This window comes from Lacerta agilis, chromosome 3 (genome assembly GCF_009819535.1).
Source record: "Lacerta agilis isolate rLacAgi1 chromosome 3, rLacAgi1.pri, whole genome shotgun sequence".
NCBI classification, from domain to species: domain Eukaryota; kingdom Metazoa; phylum Chordata; class Lepidosauria; order Squamata; family Lacertidae; genus Lacerta; species Lacerta agilis.
In genome coordinates, this window is record NC_046314.1 from 117,754,320 (window position 1) to 117,770,496 (window position 16,177).

The window sequence follows — 16,177 nt, forward strand, 5'->3', positions numbered from 1 at the left end:
GCGAGAAAAGCAAGAGTTGCATTCAGGAGACCGAAATAGGAGGAATGGCATTTAATGGACTCCATGTTTGTGTGTATTGGGCAAGATCAAAACTCTGCCTCTGCCTACTTCTCTCAAGCTGAGCTGGAAGCTGAGCTTTTATCATAAACTGCACAGGGTACACCCCCCTGATTCAGTCCAAGGACTGAGGCACCCGCCACCCCAAAATCCCTTTGGATTTCAGCTCAGATTCTTTTGCATAAAACCTTTGAAAGCATCCAAGCAGCAAACGCCGGCAGAGAGTTTGTGGGGGAACTCGATCACTCGAGAATTCCGTAGGCATTCCATTCACTTATTTTTAAAATGTTAGGAAATCTGGATCAAACATATAGTCAAAATATAGCTTGTGGAGGAAGTCCGTGTAGTACCACTGAGTTATTTTAAAAAGTTTTGTGAAAAGGGAGATCTCGCATTTCTGTCTGAGGGCAGGAACATGGGGTCAGGTTCCAGCAAGCTCTTTTGGACGGAATCGGAAAGGGGCCAGCATGGAGAAGTCCCTTGCGAGAGGAAGTGCGCGACTGGAAAGTCCAAAAAGATCTCCTCCTCCTTCTCCAATGTTACCAGTGAGGAGCCAGGCAGCCTTGGGGGGCGGGGGAACACACTCCCTGCATGGAGCCACCATCCCTATAAGGAGCAGTCCTTAGATCTCTTTCTCTGTTACATCTGAACCAAAGGAGGCTGTGACTGTTTTGAACTGGGGGGCTGGATATGGGCCAGTAAATTGAATTTATGTAAAGTGGAGACTCTGTGGGTGAGGGGGCTCCCAGGTCTGGTGTTGGAGAGTTTACCAGTTCTAAAAAGGGTTGCGCCCCCTCAGAGGGAACAGGGGTGCTCCAGGTTCCTTTTGTCCCTGGGTGGCCAGGTAACATCCCCAGTGAGAAGTGCTGAGTAGCAACAGGTTGGTATCCCAGGTGTGCCCTTTCCTGTCTAGGCTGCCATGATTCCCATGTTGGTAACCTCATGGCTGGACTACTGCAATGCACGCAGTGTGGGGCTTCCCTTAGGGTTGGTCTGGAAGCTGCATCGGATGCAGAATGTGGCAGCCAGGTTATTATTATTTATAATTATTAAATTCATATTCCCCCCCCCTTCATCTGAAGATCACAGAGCTGTTCACAACAGGTTGCTGAGTGGAGCACCTGAGCTTGCAGGTATCCCACCTGTGCTGAGGGAACCTACACTGGCTGTTCATCAGCTACCTGGCCCATGGGCAAAGTCATGCTGCCAACATATACGTCAAGTGCTAAACTTTCTGACAGTCAGAGCTGCTTGGCAGTGGAATGGTCTCCCTTGGGAAGTTGTGGCCTCTCCTTCCTTGGAGGTTTTTAAACAGAGGTTGGCCGTCCACCTGCCAGGGATGCTTTAGCTGAGATTCCTGCATTGCAGGGGGTAGGACTGGATGACCCTTGGGGTTCCTTCCAACTCTATGATTCTATGAACTTGGGACCAAGTTTCCTGAAGGACTGCCTGCCCCTTTGTAGATCATCTGGGGAAATGTCACTCATGGCATGGCTGAACTGTGATCTGAAAATGGGCATTTCCCACTATTACTTCTGCATTATGGAATGCCCTTTCCCCTGCTGTGGGTGAAGCACACTCTGCCAGTCACTTCGGGCATCTTGTGGAGACAGGGATCCCCCCCCCCCCGCAGCTTCCCCTGACCCATAAGATTGGACCCCTGTTATTACTGTAATAGGTTTTTCGTTCTTCTCTTTTTTATCATATTTTTTCCTGATTTCATTTATGTACAGCGCTCAAGACACCTTTTAATATAGAGTTTTTGTTGTTGTTCAGTCGTTCAGTCGTGTCCGACTCTTCGTGACCCCATGGACCAGAGCACGCCAGGCACGCCTATCCTTCACTGCCTCTCGCAGTTTGGCCAAACTCATGCCAGTCGCTTCGAGAACACTGTCCAACCATCTCCTCCTCTGTCGTCCCCTTCTCCTTGTGCCCTCCATCTTTCCCAACATCAGGGTCTTTTCTAGGGAGTCTTCTCTTCTCATGAGGTGGCCAAAGTACTGGAGTCTCAACTTCAGGATCTGTCCTTCTAGTGAGCACTCAGGGCTGATTTCTTTGAGAATGGATAGGTTTGATCTTCTTGCAGTCCATGGGACTCTCAAGAGTCTCCTCCAGCACCATAATTCAAAAGCATCAATTCTTCGGCGATCAGTCTTCTTTATGGTCCAGTTCTCACTTCCGTACATTACTACTGGGAAAACCATAGCTTTAACTATATGGGCCTTTGTCGGCAAGGTGATGTCTTTGCTTTTTAAGATGCTGTCTAGGTTTGTCATTGCTTTTCTCCCAAGAAGCAGGCGTCTTCTGATTTCGTGACTGCTGTCACTATCTGCAGTGATCATGGAACCCAAGAAAGTGAAATCTCTCACTGCCTCCATTTCTTCCCCTTCTATTTGCCAGGAGGTGATGGGACCAGTGGCCATGATCTTAGTTTTTTTGATGTTGAGCTTCAGACCATACTTTGCGCTCTCCTCTTTCACCCTCATTAAAAGGTTCTTTAATTCCTCCTCACTTTCTGCCATCAAGGTAGTGTCATCAGCATATCTGAGGTTATTGATATTTTTTCCGGCAATCTTAATTCCGGTTTGGGATTCATCCAGTCCAGCCTTTCGCATACAAGTTAAATAAGCAGGGAGACAATATACAGCCTTGTCGTACTCCTTTCCCAATTTTGAACCAATCAGTTGTTCCATATCCAGTTCTAACTGTAGCTTCTTGTCCCACATAGATTTCTCAGGAGATGGATGAGGTGATCAGGCACTCCTAATTCTTTAAGAACTTGCCATAGTTTGCTGTGGTCGACACAGTCAAATGCTTTTGCATAGTCAATGAAGCAGAAGTAAATGTTTTTCTGGAACTCTCTAGCTTTCTCCATAAAGCAAAGATGCATCCTAGGTGTGATGCAAGTGGGGTGGGGGGTCCCCTGCCAAGATCTTGTGGATCTGATCAGAGCAAGTCCTTTGGAGCACAATATTTTGCCCTGTAATCTGTCCCTGTTGTGAACCCTCTGGCTTCCCTTCAGGGCCCCCCTTTCTGCTTCCACCCATAATGCTCAACAAGTCCCTCCCCCCCCATGACAGGGTTTTTGCAGCAGGCCCTAAAGAGGGAAAGACAGACAGACGCCTCTTAAAGCCACTTCCACAAATTTAACAATGTGCTCAGCATTGTGTTGTGTGTGTTTCCTCTCCAATTGGATTCTTGCCTCTCCACCTCGCCATAAATAACACCATGAAAGTCATGCAGCCATCCTGCAAATAGGGAATATTTGGTCTCCCTCTTCACTGACCTGGGGGGATTTGGGCTGTTACTTCTCCAAGACAAGCCCCATCGTGGAAGAATCAGCTGAGCTGAGGGTCCTTCTGTTCCAGGCATCAGGAAACTGCTATGCCAGCCTCGGTTTAAGTTGGAAAACGCTGTGCTTTTCTTCCTCTCCCTCCTCCCCAACTTGCCTTTTCTTTCCTTCTTTGTCTTGTGCTCCTTAAGGATGACTTGAAACTGGAGCCCTGGAAGTGCTAGCCCAGCCCCACCGACTCCCCGAACTGCTCAGCTACACCATAATACTCTCAAGGTGGGGGGAGGCAAAGGCCAGGGCATCACAGCTCCACAGCCACCAGCGTCAGCAATGAATAAAGCATTTCCCAAGTTCTGCATTTGGGGGTGACACCTGCCTTGGCAGCAGAAGTTGTGAAGAGGATCCAGAGGTCTCCAGCCAACCGCAAGCTCCGCGTGAGTCAGTGCTGTGATGCGGCAGCTCATTCAGCAGCTGCAATTTCAGGCTGCCTTGACAGCATGTTGGGGTCAGGCTGGTGCTCATCTGAATGAGAAGCTCAATGGGCCCAAATCCAGAATGAATAATCCAAAGGCGGAAAGGATAAAAACAACAACACATAGATAGATGTGAAGAATGCAGAGATCACCCCACACTTTGCAAAAGCTATCGGTTGCATTCAACTACAGGTAGGTAGCCGTGTTGGGTCTGCCGTAGTCGAAACAAAACAAAATAAAAATCCTTCCAGTAGCACCTTTGAGACCAAGTTTGTTACTGTATTGGTATGAGCTTTCATGTGCATGCACACTTCTTCGGATACCTTGAATGAAGTTGGCATTCAATGCGATTCCTACATTGCAGGGGGTTGGACTAGATGACCCTGGGGTCCCCTTCCAGCTCTACAATTCTATGTCTATGCCATGCTACTGATTGTTCCACTCTGTGAGCAGTTGCCAAGGAGTCACCGGCCCCCGCCCTGAACCTCAGGAGAGAATCATGCCTTTGCCATCCTGGTGCCCTCCAGATTTTTTGAAACTCCCAGGAGCCCCTGCATCCTACGGCTGTGCTGCCTGAGGTTGATGGGGGCTGTGATCCAAAGCATCTGGAAGGGAAGCCATAGCAGACACGACGGGAGGGGCCTCCCACAGACTCTGGTCATCGACTCTCCTGGGTGCTGGGCAGAAGGGGGTCTTTTCCCAGCTGGCTTCCCGAGACCCTTTGATCCAGGGGGTCGCCTGCGTGGGAAGCCTCACCCTGGAGCAATAGGATTCCTCCCATGTCTGGATCCAAACATTGTGATTTATCACCAGCTAAACATTGTGATGCATTGATATATGACAATGTCCGAAGTAAGGATGCAGCCATGGAGAGGTATTGCTGCCTTCACTTTTCCCCGCATTGTGCTTTCTGCCAGCGGCTGCTCTTTGTGATTTGCTCGCTGCCCCCCTGCATCAGGCAGGTAGAGCCAACAGGGGCTGCAGGAATCGAGAGAAGCTGTGGCTGCCTTCCGTTTTCCCCACGTAGTGATTTCTGCATAGCACACAGACACCATGATTTGTGATATATTGCCAGGTCAAAAAGTATGAAACCGGTATCATGACAGGAGCTTCAAACTGGTTTGGGATGATGTATCAACCTATCATCCAGTCCTAATAAGAGTGCAAGGTAAGTCCTGATGGATCAGGCCACAGGCGGCCAATCTAGTCCAGCCTCCTGTACCTACAGTGGCTGACCAGATGCCTTTAATGGGAAACCCGCAAGCAGGATCCGAGCAGAAGAGCAACTCTCCCCTCCTGAGGTTTCCAGCAACTGAGATTCAGATAGCCATCGTGGTCAGTAGCCATCCACAGACTTCTCCAGGTTTACTCCTCTTTTAAAGCCTTCTAAGTTGGTGGCCATCACCGCCTCCTGTGGGAGGGAGTTCCACAGGTTAATTGCATTTAGACAGACTTTCTTTAATCCATCCCAAATCTTCCACAACTCGGCTTCATTGGGTGCCCACGAGTTCCTACTGTTAGATTTTTCTCTCTTACCACTTTCTCCAGGCTGTGCAGAATTTTATCAACTGCGATTGTGTCACCTCTTCCTCGCCTTTTCTCTGAGGTAAAAAGTTCCAAACACTGCAAACTTTCCACACAAGATACCCCGTGGCAAAACACAATGGATCCCAATCAGTTCAGAGCAAGAGACATTGAAGAGGGTTGGGATTCTGCGAATGAGCGAAAGGCAGCCCCAGTCCCAAGGCTTGCTCTGTGTTGGTCGCCTCCCAAGAGAGTCCCAGGAGAAGCAGCTCCTGGCTCCCAAGTGGGCTGGGAGAAAGAGCCTTGGCTGGACACACACACACACACACACACACCCGCCGCCTGCCCACCCAGCCCCCTTGGCTGCTCCCTCTATATTTAGCCCATGAGGCCGGCCTTGGGCATCTGCTGGAGGGGCAGGCAGGGCCAAGTGGAAATAACAATGCAATGCCCTCCCCCAGAGCCCCCCCCCCATGCAGCTCACTTTGCTAGTACTCTGGGTGTTCCCTGAGCTTTCTGGACCCTCAGGAAAGGCCGCTCCCCCCACCCCACAAGAGGAGGGCTTGTGGCCAGCAAGGGGGGGGGCTCCTTGCAATTCCCCCAACCTCCGGCGGGGGGTGGGGGTGTTTGTCTGCCTGGACAGCAGCTGGAGGACCTCCCCCCACAACCAGGCCAGAGACACTGGAAATTAAATACTGCGCATTTATGTATTATTATTTTTAATAAAAAGTATGGATGCAGGGAAGGGTGGCCAGGGAAAGGCCTGCAGGCCGCTGTCACCACCAGCGACACCCTTGGGTGGCCACCAAGGCCATCCAGACGATGTGGGCCCCTGACAAGCCACCCACTCAGCATTGCTGCCGGGCCTGCTAAAGATTCGAGGGCCGTCCTCTCTTCTCCTCATTAAATCAAGGCTCCAAAAATACTTAACCAGTTGAATGCCCAGCCTTGGCAAGGACAGGGCTGCCAAGCCTCCCCCATGGCCATTCAGTCTCTGCCACTGACCTCCCCACATCCCTGCCCCACAGGGGCCTCCCCCTCTCAACCCCACTCCCACCCTTGCCACCCAGGCCCTCCTTTGATGGATGGAGGGGGGCAGCTGGATTTGGCAGGCTGGGAGGGAGAGGCGCCCCCAGGTGGGCAGTTGCTGCCTTGCAACTCTGTCTGTCACCCGAACCTCCTGCGGAAGTGAGATCCATTGTTTAACTCTGTGGAGAAGGAGTTCCTTCTCTCTATCCTGGATTTTCCAGCTTCCTTGGCTTCTCTAGGAAAATTGTGCTCGGAGGGAGGACTTCCTGATGGCAACAGCTCCCTCAGGAGGCAGCAGGCTGTCCTTCCTTGGAGGTTTTCAAGCAGAGGTCCCTCGGTGATGCTTCAGCTGTGATTCCTGTGTTGCAGGGGGTGGGCTCGGTGACCTTGGGGGGTCCCTTCCGACTCGCCCCTTCAGCGAGACACCCCAGAGACGGACTGACAGCATAGAAACAGCGGCTTCTTCCTTCAGAAACATTTAATTGTGTCCGTAAAGCCTAGAGAAGTTCCTTATCACAGTGTGGAGAGAGGGGCCCTGCCCAAGAGGGGGCTCCCCACAGCAGGGCCAGGGAGGGAGCTGGGGGGGGGGAACCACACCAGGCTCCTTCCGCACAGTGATTGAATCCACCCAGAGCAGCTGCAGCTCAGGGCAGAGGGGGAGGGAGCCCCCCAAACCCACCAGCCAGGGAGGGAGGCAGGGACTCGCTTGCATTGGCCCCACAAATGCACTTTGGCACCGATGCACAGGGCAGAAGGGGAGCAGTGTTGGCTCCCGGGGGGCAGGGCCAGTGAGGTGGGAAGCCCCACAACCCCCCCTCCCAGCAGGAGAGAGCCAGCTTCAACAGGGAGCCTCCAGCCCTGCCCACAGCAGATGCCTGGCCTTGGGAAGCAGGAGCCTTTGGCCAAGGAGAAAGACGGGGGTCAGAAAGCGTTTGGAAAAAGCGGATGGGCTGGCAGCGGGCGACATCTTCCGCCAGCCCTAAATTGGAGGGGGGCCACTTCTCTGGTCCCCGCCAGCTTCCCGCGAGGCTGGAAGTTGCTCTCCTCCTCCTCTGCCTCTGCTGTGCCCTCAGCAACGTCCCCTGAGCAGATTCCCAATGACGGTGGGGCGGTCGGTCAGGTGTGTGGTCGCCCTGCATTTGGCAAGGACCCCCAGGGTGGGTGGGTGGGGGTCTCTCTGCCCCAGAGTGCAGCGGCAGGCCTGACTCAGTCATGTGGGCCTGGGGGTGGTCTCTGGAATGGCTGCAGAAAAGGGGGGGCTGTGCTCTGACCGTCAGCTGAACTCTGCAGGGAAGAGAGAAGAGGGGGGGTGAGAGGCCCCGGGGGGGAGCAATGGATAGGGGGCCCTGGCAGAATGACTGGAGGAGCAGGCCTGGGGTGGCAAGCCTGGCAGCTTGGATATCAGAACATGGAGGGAGCCTGGAGGCTGGATCAGGCCCAAAGGGGCCCACCGCCCAGCATCCTGGTCTCACAGTGTGAAATAACCGCAAGAACCTAGGAACCCAGATAGACTGCCTCTGGACCTGGAGGTTTCAGAAGAGCCTGTCTGCTGCATCAGGCCAAAAGCCTCCTCCAAGTCCCCTGTTCTCACAAGGGCCCCCCCAGATGGCCCACTGGGAAGCCCTAAAGCAGGATCCGGGCGCAAGAGAGACTCTGCTCTCCTGAAGTTTCCAGTAACTGGTGGGCACAAGCGTTGCTTCCTCCAACCAAGGAGGCCGAGCGAGAGAAGAGCCATCCTGGCCAGGAGCCCCCCAAGCCAAGAGTCACCCAGAGTCCTCCCCTCTGCAAGCAAAGGAAGGGGGCCTCTTCCAACCAAGAGAGGCCGGGGTGCCCTCTGATGCTTGCAGCCATGGCTGGGGTTCCCCAGAGTGCCTGCCAATCCCCAAGGGCACCCTCAGGACCTGAGCAGGGCCTTGTCTGGCACATCACCCCCTGCCAAGCAGGAGGCAAGGGACCAGCCCCTCCCCAGCAGCCCCCCAAACCCTCCTGGTGGGGGAGGAAGGGGCTGCAAGCAGCTGGTCTTCATCAGAGCTTGGGTGCTCGGGATTCTTTAGCTGAGATTCCTGCTTTGCAGGACTTTGGGGGTCCCTACAAGACTATGGAGCCCCTGCTGCAGATTCCCACCTGACCCACCCAGTTTGGCTGCGTCATTCGCCTGGATCTGTCCCAGGCATGCCAACCATGTGAGCTGGGCACTAAAAGGCCAACTGAGACCCCCCCCCCCCACCCACAAACAAGCCTACTGCTTGGCAAGGGCTTCTACCCGTCTCCCCCCCCCCCACCTCTCAAAGCTGCTTCAAAGGCTTCAGCTCTCAGAGCCAGGCTAAGACATGCCTCTTTCTGCCCCTTCCCCAGAAGGGAGTGGGGGTGTTTCTGCAGCTCCCGCAGGGATTACAGGAAAAGCCACCTTCGGCTGTGGTTGCCGCATTGCAGGGGGCCGGGCCGGATGACCCTTGGGGTCCCCCACCTCCCCTCGCAGGAAGAGCCTCCCCCTGCCGCTGCCCCCCACCCCTTGGCAAGGGCTCTGCTTACGGGTCAGGGCTTGGGCGGCCGCTGTGTCTCGTCTGTGGTGTGCAAGGAGGCGCTGGCTGTGGGCTGCATCCGGATGGCCTCTCCGCCGCCTGCTGGGAAGGAAACAAGCACAGCTGCCATCAAGAGCCCCCCAAGGCTGGCCCAGGAGCGGGCGATTCCCTCCTCCAGGCCCCACGGACTCTGCTCCACTGCCCTCTGCTTGGTCCCTGGGGGTCAGCACCCAGAGGCAGTGAAAAAGAAAGCCCGTCCCCTCCTTCAAAGTCGTACCTTCATTCTCGGCACGGATCTGGGCCTCCAGGTCTTCGGGGTTGACGTACTTGTAGGGCTCCTCCTCCTCTGGGGGGCGGCACTTCCCACAGCAGAAGCAGCAGCAGCAGCAGCAGCAGCAACAGGTGACGAGGCTGCAGCACACCATCAGGGGCTGCAGAGAGGGGCAGAGCAGCCGGTCAGGAGCGCAGCCTCCCGACACACTGCCACGGGGTGCATAGCAACCGGAGCTTGCCCCCTGGTTTATTACTGAAGTTCATGGCATCTATCCGGTTGGCACAACCATCATACATAATCTATACCCCTCAGTGAACGTTCTGGACCCTGGCACAGACGCTTATCGTGAATGTGTCCCGGACAGCTCCCATTCCCCGATTCCCGAACCTCGGAAGGTGGTGGATTCTCTTTCCGTATTAGGAAAGAAACAACAAAGCAAAGGGAAACTGAGGATGAGATTGTGAGGGCAGCGATGATTCACTGGGCATCAGATTTCAGGTACAATATAGAACTTTCAGCACGGGAAAAAACGGGAAAGCATGCTAATTTTTTCGGCATGTGACACAATTAAGGGAAACATTCAAAAAATGATGTACATGACACCCAGTAAAAATGATGTCTGACACCCAGAAAACTTGCCAAAATGTATAAAAGAGGATCAAGTTTATGTTGGAAATGTTCAGATACAGGGAGCTGTGTAATTCACATGTGGCGGCAATGCAAATTCGCCAAAAAACAATATGGGAAATGGTACAGTCAAACCTCGGTTTTCAAACATCTCGGCTGCCGAACGTTTCGGAAGCCAAACACTGAAAACCCAGAAATGAATGCTTCCATTTTGGAACACACCTCGGAAGTCGAATGGCTTCCGAGGCGCAGTTCTCCATTTTTTCCAATGGATTTTGCTGCTAGCCCTTTGATCCTTGGTTTTCGAACGTTTCAGAACTCAAATGGACTTCCGGAATAGATTACATTCGAACACTGAGGTTCCACTGTATCTGACAAATTTTAAAAGATGCTTAAGTGCACTCCCCGAACCCCCGAAAAAACCCAGAAGCATTCCTGTAAGCAATAGTAGGTCAGGAAATACCAGACAAAGTTCAAAACCTATTTCTATACTTCCGTATAGGAGCCACAAGAAGAAGAAGAGTTTGGATTTGATATCCCGCTTTATCACTACCCGAAGGAGTCTCAAAGCGGCTAACATTCTCCTTTCCCTTCCTCCCCCACAACAAACACTCTGTGAGGTGAGTGGGGCTGAGAGACTTCAGAGAAGGGTGACTAGCCCAAGGTCACCCAGCAGCTGCATGTGGAGGAGCAGAGACGCGAACCCGGTTCACCAGATTACGAGTCCACCGCTCTTAACCACTACACCACACTGGCTCTCACAAAAATACTATATGCAAAAATGTGGGAAGAGAAAGCCTTCCCGACAAAGGACCAATGGCTGTTTAAACTAATAGAATATGTTGAACTAGCAGGTATGATAGCCTAACTATGAAATATAGATTGAAAGATATTAACAAGCAAGTGGGAACAACTAGAAGGCTGTTTAAAACGAAGTGGCATTAAGATTAATCCTACAAGCAGGGATGATTCTGTGATCAGGAGCAGGCCAAATAAAGGATAACGCAGGCCAGTGGGCAGAAGGCACCAATTCATAACAAACACACGCTGTAACTCCAGCAAAAGGTCCTAAGCTTGATGTGTGTGGGGGGAATACATGGAGGGGGGGGCACCCATACGGGTGCGCGCTCTCTCTCTCTCTCACTCACACACTCGGCTCCATCTCCCACCCTTTACTTTGTACCCCAGGGGTGGGGGTCGTTTGGTTCCCTCCCCCCCCAGGCGACAGCCACCCACCTTGAACCACCATTTCGACATGAGGAAGTAGTACTTGACGCTCTCCTCCCCAAACTGCTCCGAGACATAGAGCCCCATGGAGCCGTACTCGTCATAGATCCGCCGCTTGTTCTCGTCGCTGAGGGTGGTGTTGGCGTTGTTGATCTCTTTGAACTTCTCCGCGGCTTCGGGGTTCTCTGGGTTCTTGTCCGGGTGGTACTTCAAAGCCAGTTTCCTGAAAGGGGAAGGCGGCAGCGTTGGGGGCAAGCAGAGTTAACGGATTCAAATTGCAAGAAAGGAAATTTCCGACTCGGTGTTAGGAATATCTTTCCAACATTAAGAGCCGTTCAATAGTTGAATGGACTCCCTTGGGACTCTCCTTCCGTGTAAGTTTTTAAGCAGAGGCTGGATGGCCATCTGTCAGGGATGCTTTAACAGGGGGTTGGACTAGATGACCCTACCCTGGGGGGTCCCTTCCAACTCCACAATTCTAGAATTCTAATATGAAGCTTCACAAGGTTGCAGAAACCCGGAAGCACCGAGAGAAATGGCTAGAGAAAGCCTGGATGTCAAAATCAAAGGGGCAGGAAGAAGCCCATCCAGGAAGTGTTTGCAAAGGCATCGCCATCTCTGGGGTGCCCCTCACCTCTCAGGGCTGGTAAGGAACAACCAGGCTGCCTTGAACTCAGAGCAAATGTGCTCTGGGGGGGTGGAGGGAGAAGAGACACAATGACCGGGGGGGGGGGGGAAGGCTTCCAGGACAAGGAAACCTGGATGCTGAGGCCAATGGGCGCCCCACACAAATCAAGCACTGAGAGGGCAGAAGACGCCCCCTTCCATTTCTGAGATGTCACCAGACGCCTGCCCAAGGCCCCCTCTCTGCACATGCACAAAGGCTGAGGATGTTTGCCTTTTTTGAAAAAAAAGGGAGCTGGGAAATGGAAGGCCTCATCCTGTGCTCCTAATGACTGGGGCATCTGCACCGATGTGACCAGGAGGCAAGGGGGCAGATGAAGGAAGGGGAGATGCTGGCAAGGGCTAAGGCACCCCCCCGGGGAGTAGGGGGTGGCAAGAGGGATCTGCATTCCACCCTCCTGCCCCACAAGTCTCTCACTCTAGGATTGAGAATTCTCCTTATTTAAGCCAGAGGATGTACAAATGTAAGAAGAGCCGACTGGATCAGGGCATGGGGGGTGTCCATCTAATCCAGCACCCTCACAGTGGCCACCTTTCGGAAGACCCACAAGCAGGACCTGCTTGCAACTCTACGGTTCCCCCACACCTGGCATTCAGGGGTAGACTGCCTTTGGGCATGGAGGTTCTGCTAGCCTATCCATATGGAGAGCCCTGCCGCTGGGTTGGATCAAAGACCCTGTTCTGGGTGCCACCACCCAGACGCCCCTGCTGGGAATCCAGCCAGCAAAAATGGTTGGGGAAGAACCCAGATCCAGTTGGGGGCAGGAGGAGAGCAGAGTGGGAGCAGCCCCTCCAAGCCCACCTCCGGGCAGAGGGCAGAGGAGAGAAGCCCACCTGTATGCCTTCTTGATGTCCTCAGAGGAAGCCCCTTTCTCCAGGCCCAGGATGCAGTACAAACTCTCTCCGGCCCGTGACATCTTCCGCTGCGGCCGACCGGCGTCCGCCATCTTGCTCTAGATTGAGCAGCACAAAAAAACTGGGTCAGGGATTGCGGGGGGCTGGACTAGATGGTCCTCGGGGGTCCCTTCCAACTCTAGAACTCTAGGATTCTGTAGGCAAGGAGCTGGGCTCGGCCCCACATCTCAAGAGACCCCTGCCCAAGACCAAACAAGCTTCAGAGATCACATTAGGGTGGGAGGCAGTGGGGCCCAAGTGACCTCGCTCTGGGTGGGGTGTGAGGAAGAGTCCCTAAACCTCCCCCCCCCCGGATGCATGCCCAGCCAGGTCTCCCTCCAACTCTCAAGAGCAGGGGGGCAGTTCCTGCCCACCCCCAATAAAGAGCAGACCTGAGGCCCAGTCTGGGGTGAGGCATGAGGACAGACAGACAGAAAGCTGGCAAATGCCCTCTGCCTGGCATAGCCTTGGTTGCTCTGGAAAGGGACCCTGGCATGGAAAAGGGGCTGGGTGGCACCCAGTCAGCAGATCAAACACTCATCTGTTACAGGAGAATAAAAAAGGGAGTGTGGGGGGGGTACAAGATGATAAGCTTAAGATGATAAAATCAAGAATAGCTCAGTCTGTAGAGTATCACTTAAGCTCATGGTCGTGGGTTCGAGCCCCACATGGGCAAAAAGATTCCCGCATGGGGGTGGGGGCTAGATGACTCTTGGGGTCCCTCCCAGCTCTATGTATCTAGGAAAAAAGAACTGATAAGCTATACTGTATTTACATGTGCCTTTGTAATAATATGCAACTTCCAACCCCTTCTGTTGTATTTTCTGGCGGTGTCAAGGTTAGAGCATTGGGCTGGGGAGGAGTCACTGGGGCTCAAGTCCCAACTCGGCTGCAAAGCTCCCTGGGGGTGACCGGGGGGGCACTTTTGTTCTCTCTCCCAGTCTAGCCCACTTCACAGGGTTGTCGTGAAGATTAACCATGCCCGCCCTTGAGCTCCTTGGAGAAAAAGGCGGAAGATAAGTGCCATAAACACAGACAACACATGCTGAAAGCCTTCTTTCTTAGGAGGTTTTTAAGTGGGGGGGGGGGAGCAGCTCCACAACATGCTGATGGGCCCCAGGGGATGGAAGGCAAAGGCTGAGCCGGAGCTGAGATGGTGCCTTGGCCCCCTCGCCAGACCCAGAGCTACTCAGGGAAGGGGGGGGGAGAATGGGGGTCACTCCCCCCCCATCCTGCTTTGCCTTGGTGGCAGCGACTCCTCCCGGGGTGGGGCAGCCCAGACGGACACCAGCTGCCTCCATTCTAAGATCTTATATTCTAAGGTCTTATATATATAAATTAAATGCTCATAAATGCACAAGGCAAACACACATACATAAGTATATAAACCACGTGTCTGAAATAGTACAGGAGAGCAATCCTGAAGACGTTTTGACTCTCCCAAATTGACCTCAAATTTTTCTCTGCAAGGAGGAAGGACATGGGAAAAGCTTTCCAATTGTCTTTTGACTGTAGGGGCTTACACCTCCCTTTTCAAATACAGCCTGGCAAGGATCTGTGAAGCTGAGCACACTCTCCATATAGTTTCAGGAACTAAGTATTTACCATCTCAAAGGAATGGCCAGGCTACCCAGAAAAAGGAGACCAAGTAAGGTATTATCAGGCAGACCAGAGAGAAGCAACACGCTCCAATTTCTATGATGCATGTACGATGGGTTTTTTTGGGGGGGGGTGGTGGTCTTGGACTACAGGGTGGGCAATTTCAAAAGTCCATAAAAGGGCTTGGGCACCATTGTTCAGGGTTCTCCTTCCTCCTGCGTGTGGTGAGTGAGGACCCTGTTGCAACAGTTAATACAAGATCAGGCTTCCTAGCTGCTTTGCTTCTCCATATTCTCTGCTCTTTTCTCCTAAGGACTCTCAGGCCGGGGCTCTTGGGTTCCCCATTCGGGGAAAAGGAGCAGTTTCCCCGTCTCAGAACCCGCCCGCCCGCCTCCTTCCCCTTTTGCCCCGCCAGGCTAAGCCCGCCTGATCTGGCTTTGCAGCGAGGAGGCCGAAGGGCTGAGCCAGATTAGCCCGAAACGAGGCCACGGGGAGGGGGAGGGGGAGGGGGAGGGGGAGGGGGAGGAACACCCCCCCTACACACACACACACCCCTCCCCCTCCCTCCCTCCCCCCGCACGACAGCCCTGCCAGGTCGGCCTCCCGCCCCGTCCCGAGGCGGCTCCCCCCTCCAGGCCGCCACCCAACCGGGGAAGCGAGCGCCAGGCGGGGAGGGAGAGACCCCGCTGCCCCCCTCCCCCCCTCCCGCAGCCCGGGGGCGGGAATGTCTCGGCCCCACCGGAAAGTCTCCGCGTGACGCAATGCCCGGGGCGTGACGTCACGAGGAAGGCGCGTGAAGCGACGCCCGGGGTTTCCCCCCGCTCCCCCCTCGAGCTCACCAGGCGGGTCTCCGGCGGCCTCTTCCTCCTCCTCCTCCGCTTCCCGGTCACCGACCGACCGACCAGGACCAGGCGCCCGCACTGCGCATGCACGGAAGCAGTCTGTGCGCCCAGGGAAGTGGCGGGCCGCGAGCATGCGCGCTAGAGCAGGCCGAAGCGCCCGCGGCTGTTGGGACCGTAGTGGTACGAAGAGAGAGTCGGCCGCCTTCCGCGCTTCCGGGTTCCTTGTTCCCTTGGCTCCAGATGCAAGGAGAGGAGCCGGAGGGTCCCGCGCGGCTGCAATTGGTCGGGAGAGAGAGACGCCCGAGCGACAGGGGAGCAGCCGAGGAAAGAGGAGGAGGAGGAGGAGGAAAAAAGAAACTCACTCGGTTTAGTGGAGGGGAAAGGGTGGGTCTCTTTTCCCAGAAAACTATTGATTCATAAAATTTATACACTGATTTTGTATTTTGGTTTACCCAAATTTTTCGTCTCTTGTGTTGGAAAAGAGTGTGATGACCAGCTTGTTCTCTCTGTTCTCTTTGCCCTGCTTCGTTTTGAACTCCCAAGACGAAACTTTCCAGTTGTTCCTTTTATCTCTTGACTTCCTACTTTAATAGAAAATTCTTTCTAGTAGCACCTTAGAGACCAACTGAGTTTGTTCCTGGTATGAGCTTTCGTGTGCATGCACACTATCTGAAGAAGTGTGCATGCACACGAAAGCTCATACCAGGAACAAACTCAGTTGGTCTCTAAGGTGCTACTAGAAAGAATTTTCGATTTTGTTTTGACTATGGCAGACCAACACGGCTACCCACCTGTTACTTTAATAGAGAAGAACATCCTTCTTCGGTGTCATTTCTAGAAGGTGTTGTAAGTCCTCATAGAATTGGTCAATTTCGGTTTCTTCAGCACCGGTAGTTGGTGCATAAAATGTTTTTAGCAGGTGCCAAAGAGAATATAGTGAAGGTGCTTGCTTGATCTCAATAGGCAGGGAATTCCAGAGAGTTCTTACAAATGCAGTATTATGGGGCAGCTGCAGCAGTCTCTCCATGGTTTGGTAATTAGTTGCAATTCAGCAACTTCTCTTTCCGGTCTGTTTCTGAAATTCCTTTGTAGTAAGACAGCTACTTTGAGATTTCAGAAATACTGGAAAAGAA

General features: G+C 53.5%; 1 protein-coding gene across 2 annotated transcripts; it reads right to left on the bottom strand.

The window, feature by feature from the left end:
• Positions 1 to 6,838: 6,838 nt before the first annotated feature.
• On the bottom strand, positions 6,839 to 15,136 carry DNAJC5G (DnaJ heat shock protein family (Hsp40) member C5 gamma). 2 transcript variants are annotated; one of them, XM_033145291.1, is made up of 6 exons: positions 15,042 to 15,136; positions 12,544 to 12,662; positions 11,035 to 11,248; positions 9,175 to 9,328; positions 8,908 to 8,996; positions 6,839 to 7,659 (listed from the first exon to the last, which is right to left on the bottom strand). In XM_033145291.1, the coding sequence occupies exons 2-5, from the start codon at positions 12,654 to 12,656 to the stop codon at positions 8,911 to 8,913; spliced, it is 567 nt and encodes a 188-aa protein (XP_033001182.1). In that variant the 5' UTR covers positions 12,657 to 12,662; positions 15,042 to 15,136; the 3' UTR covers positions 6,839 to 7,659; positions 8,908 to 8,910. The 2 variants fall into 2 exon arrangements, with proteins under 2 accessions (XP_033001182.1, XP_033001181.1); XM_033145290.1 differs by having other exon boundaries at positions 8,908 to 8,999.
• Between the last annotated feature and the right edge of the window lie 1,041 nt (positions 15,137 to 16,177).

What these genes read in the sequence shown, in the direction of transcription:
- DNAJC5G (XM_033145290.1), bottom strand. Translation starts at nt 12,656, where the DNA reads ATGGCGGACGCCGGTCGGCCGCAGCGGAAGATGTCACGGGCCGGAGAG. An exon ending in GACATCAAGAAGGCATACAG is followed by an intron (nt 11,249 to 12,543) that starts GTGGGCTTCTCT and finishes TTCCCCTTTCAG; the next exon opens with GAAACTGGCTTTGAAGTACC. An exon ending in TGTCGAAATGGTGGTTCAAG is followed by an intron (nt 9,329 to 11,034) that starts GTGGGTGGCTGT and finishes CCCTCTCTGCAG; the next exon opens with CCCCTGATGGTGTGCTGCAG.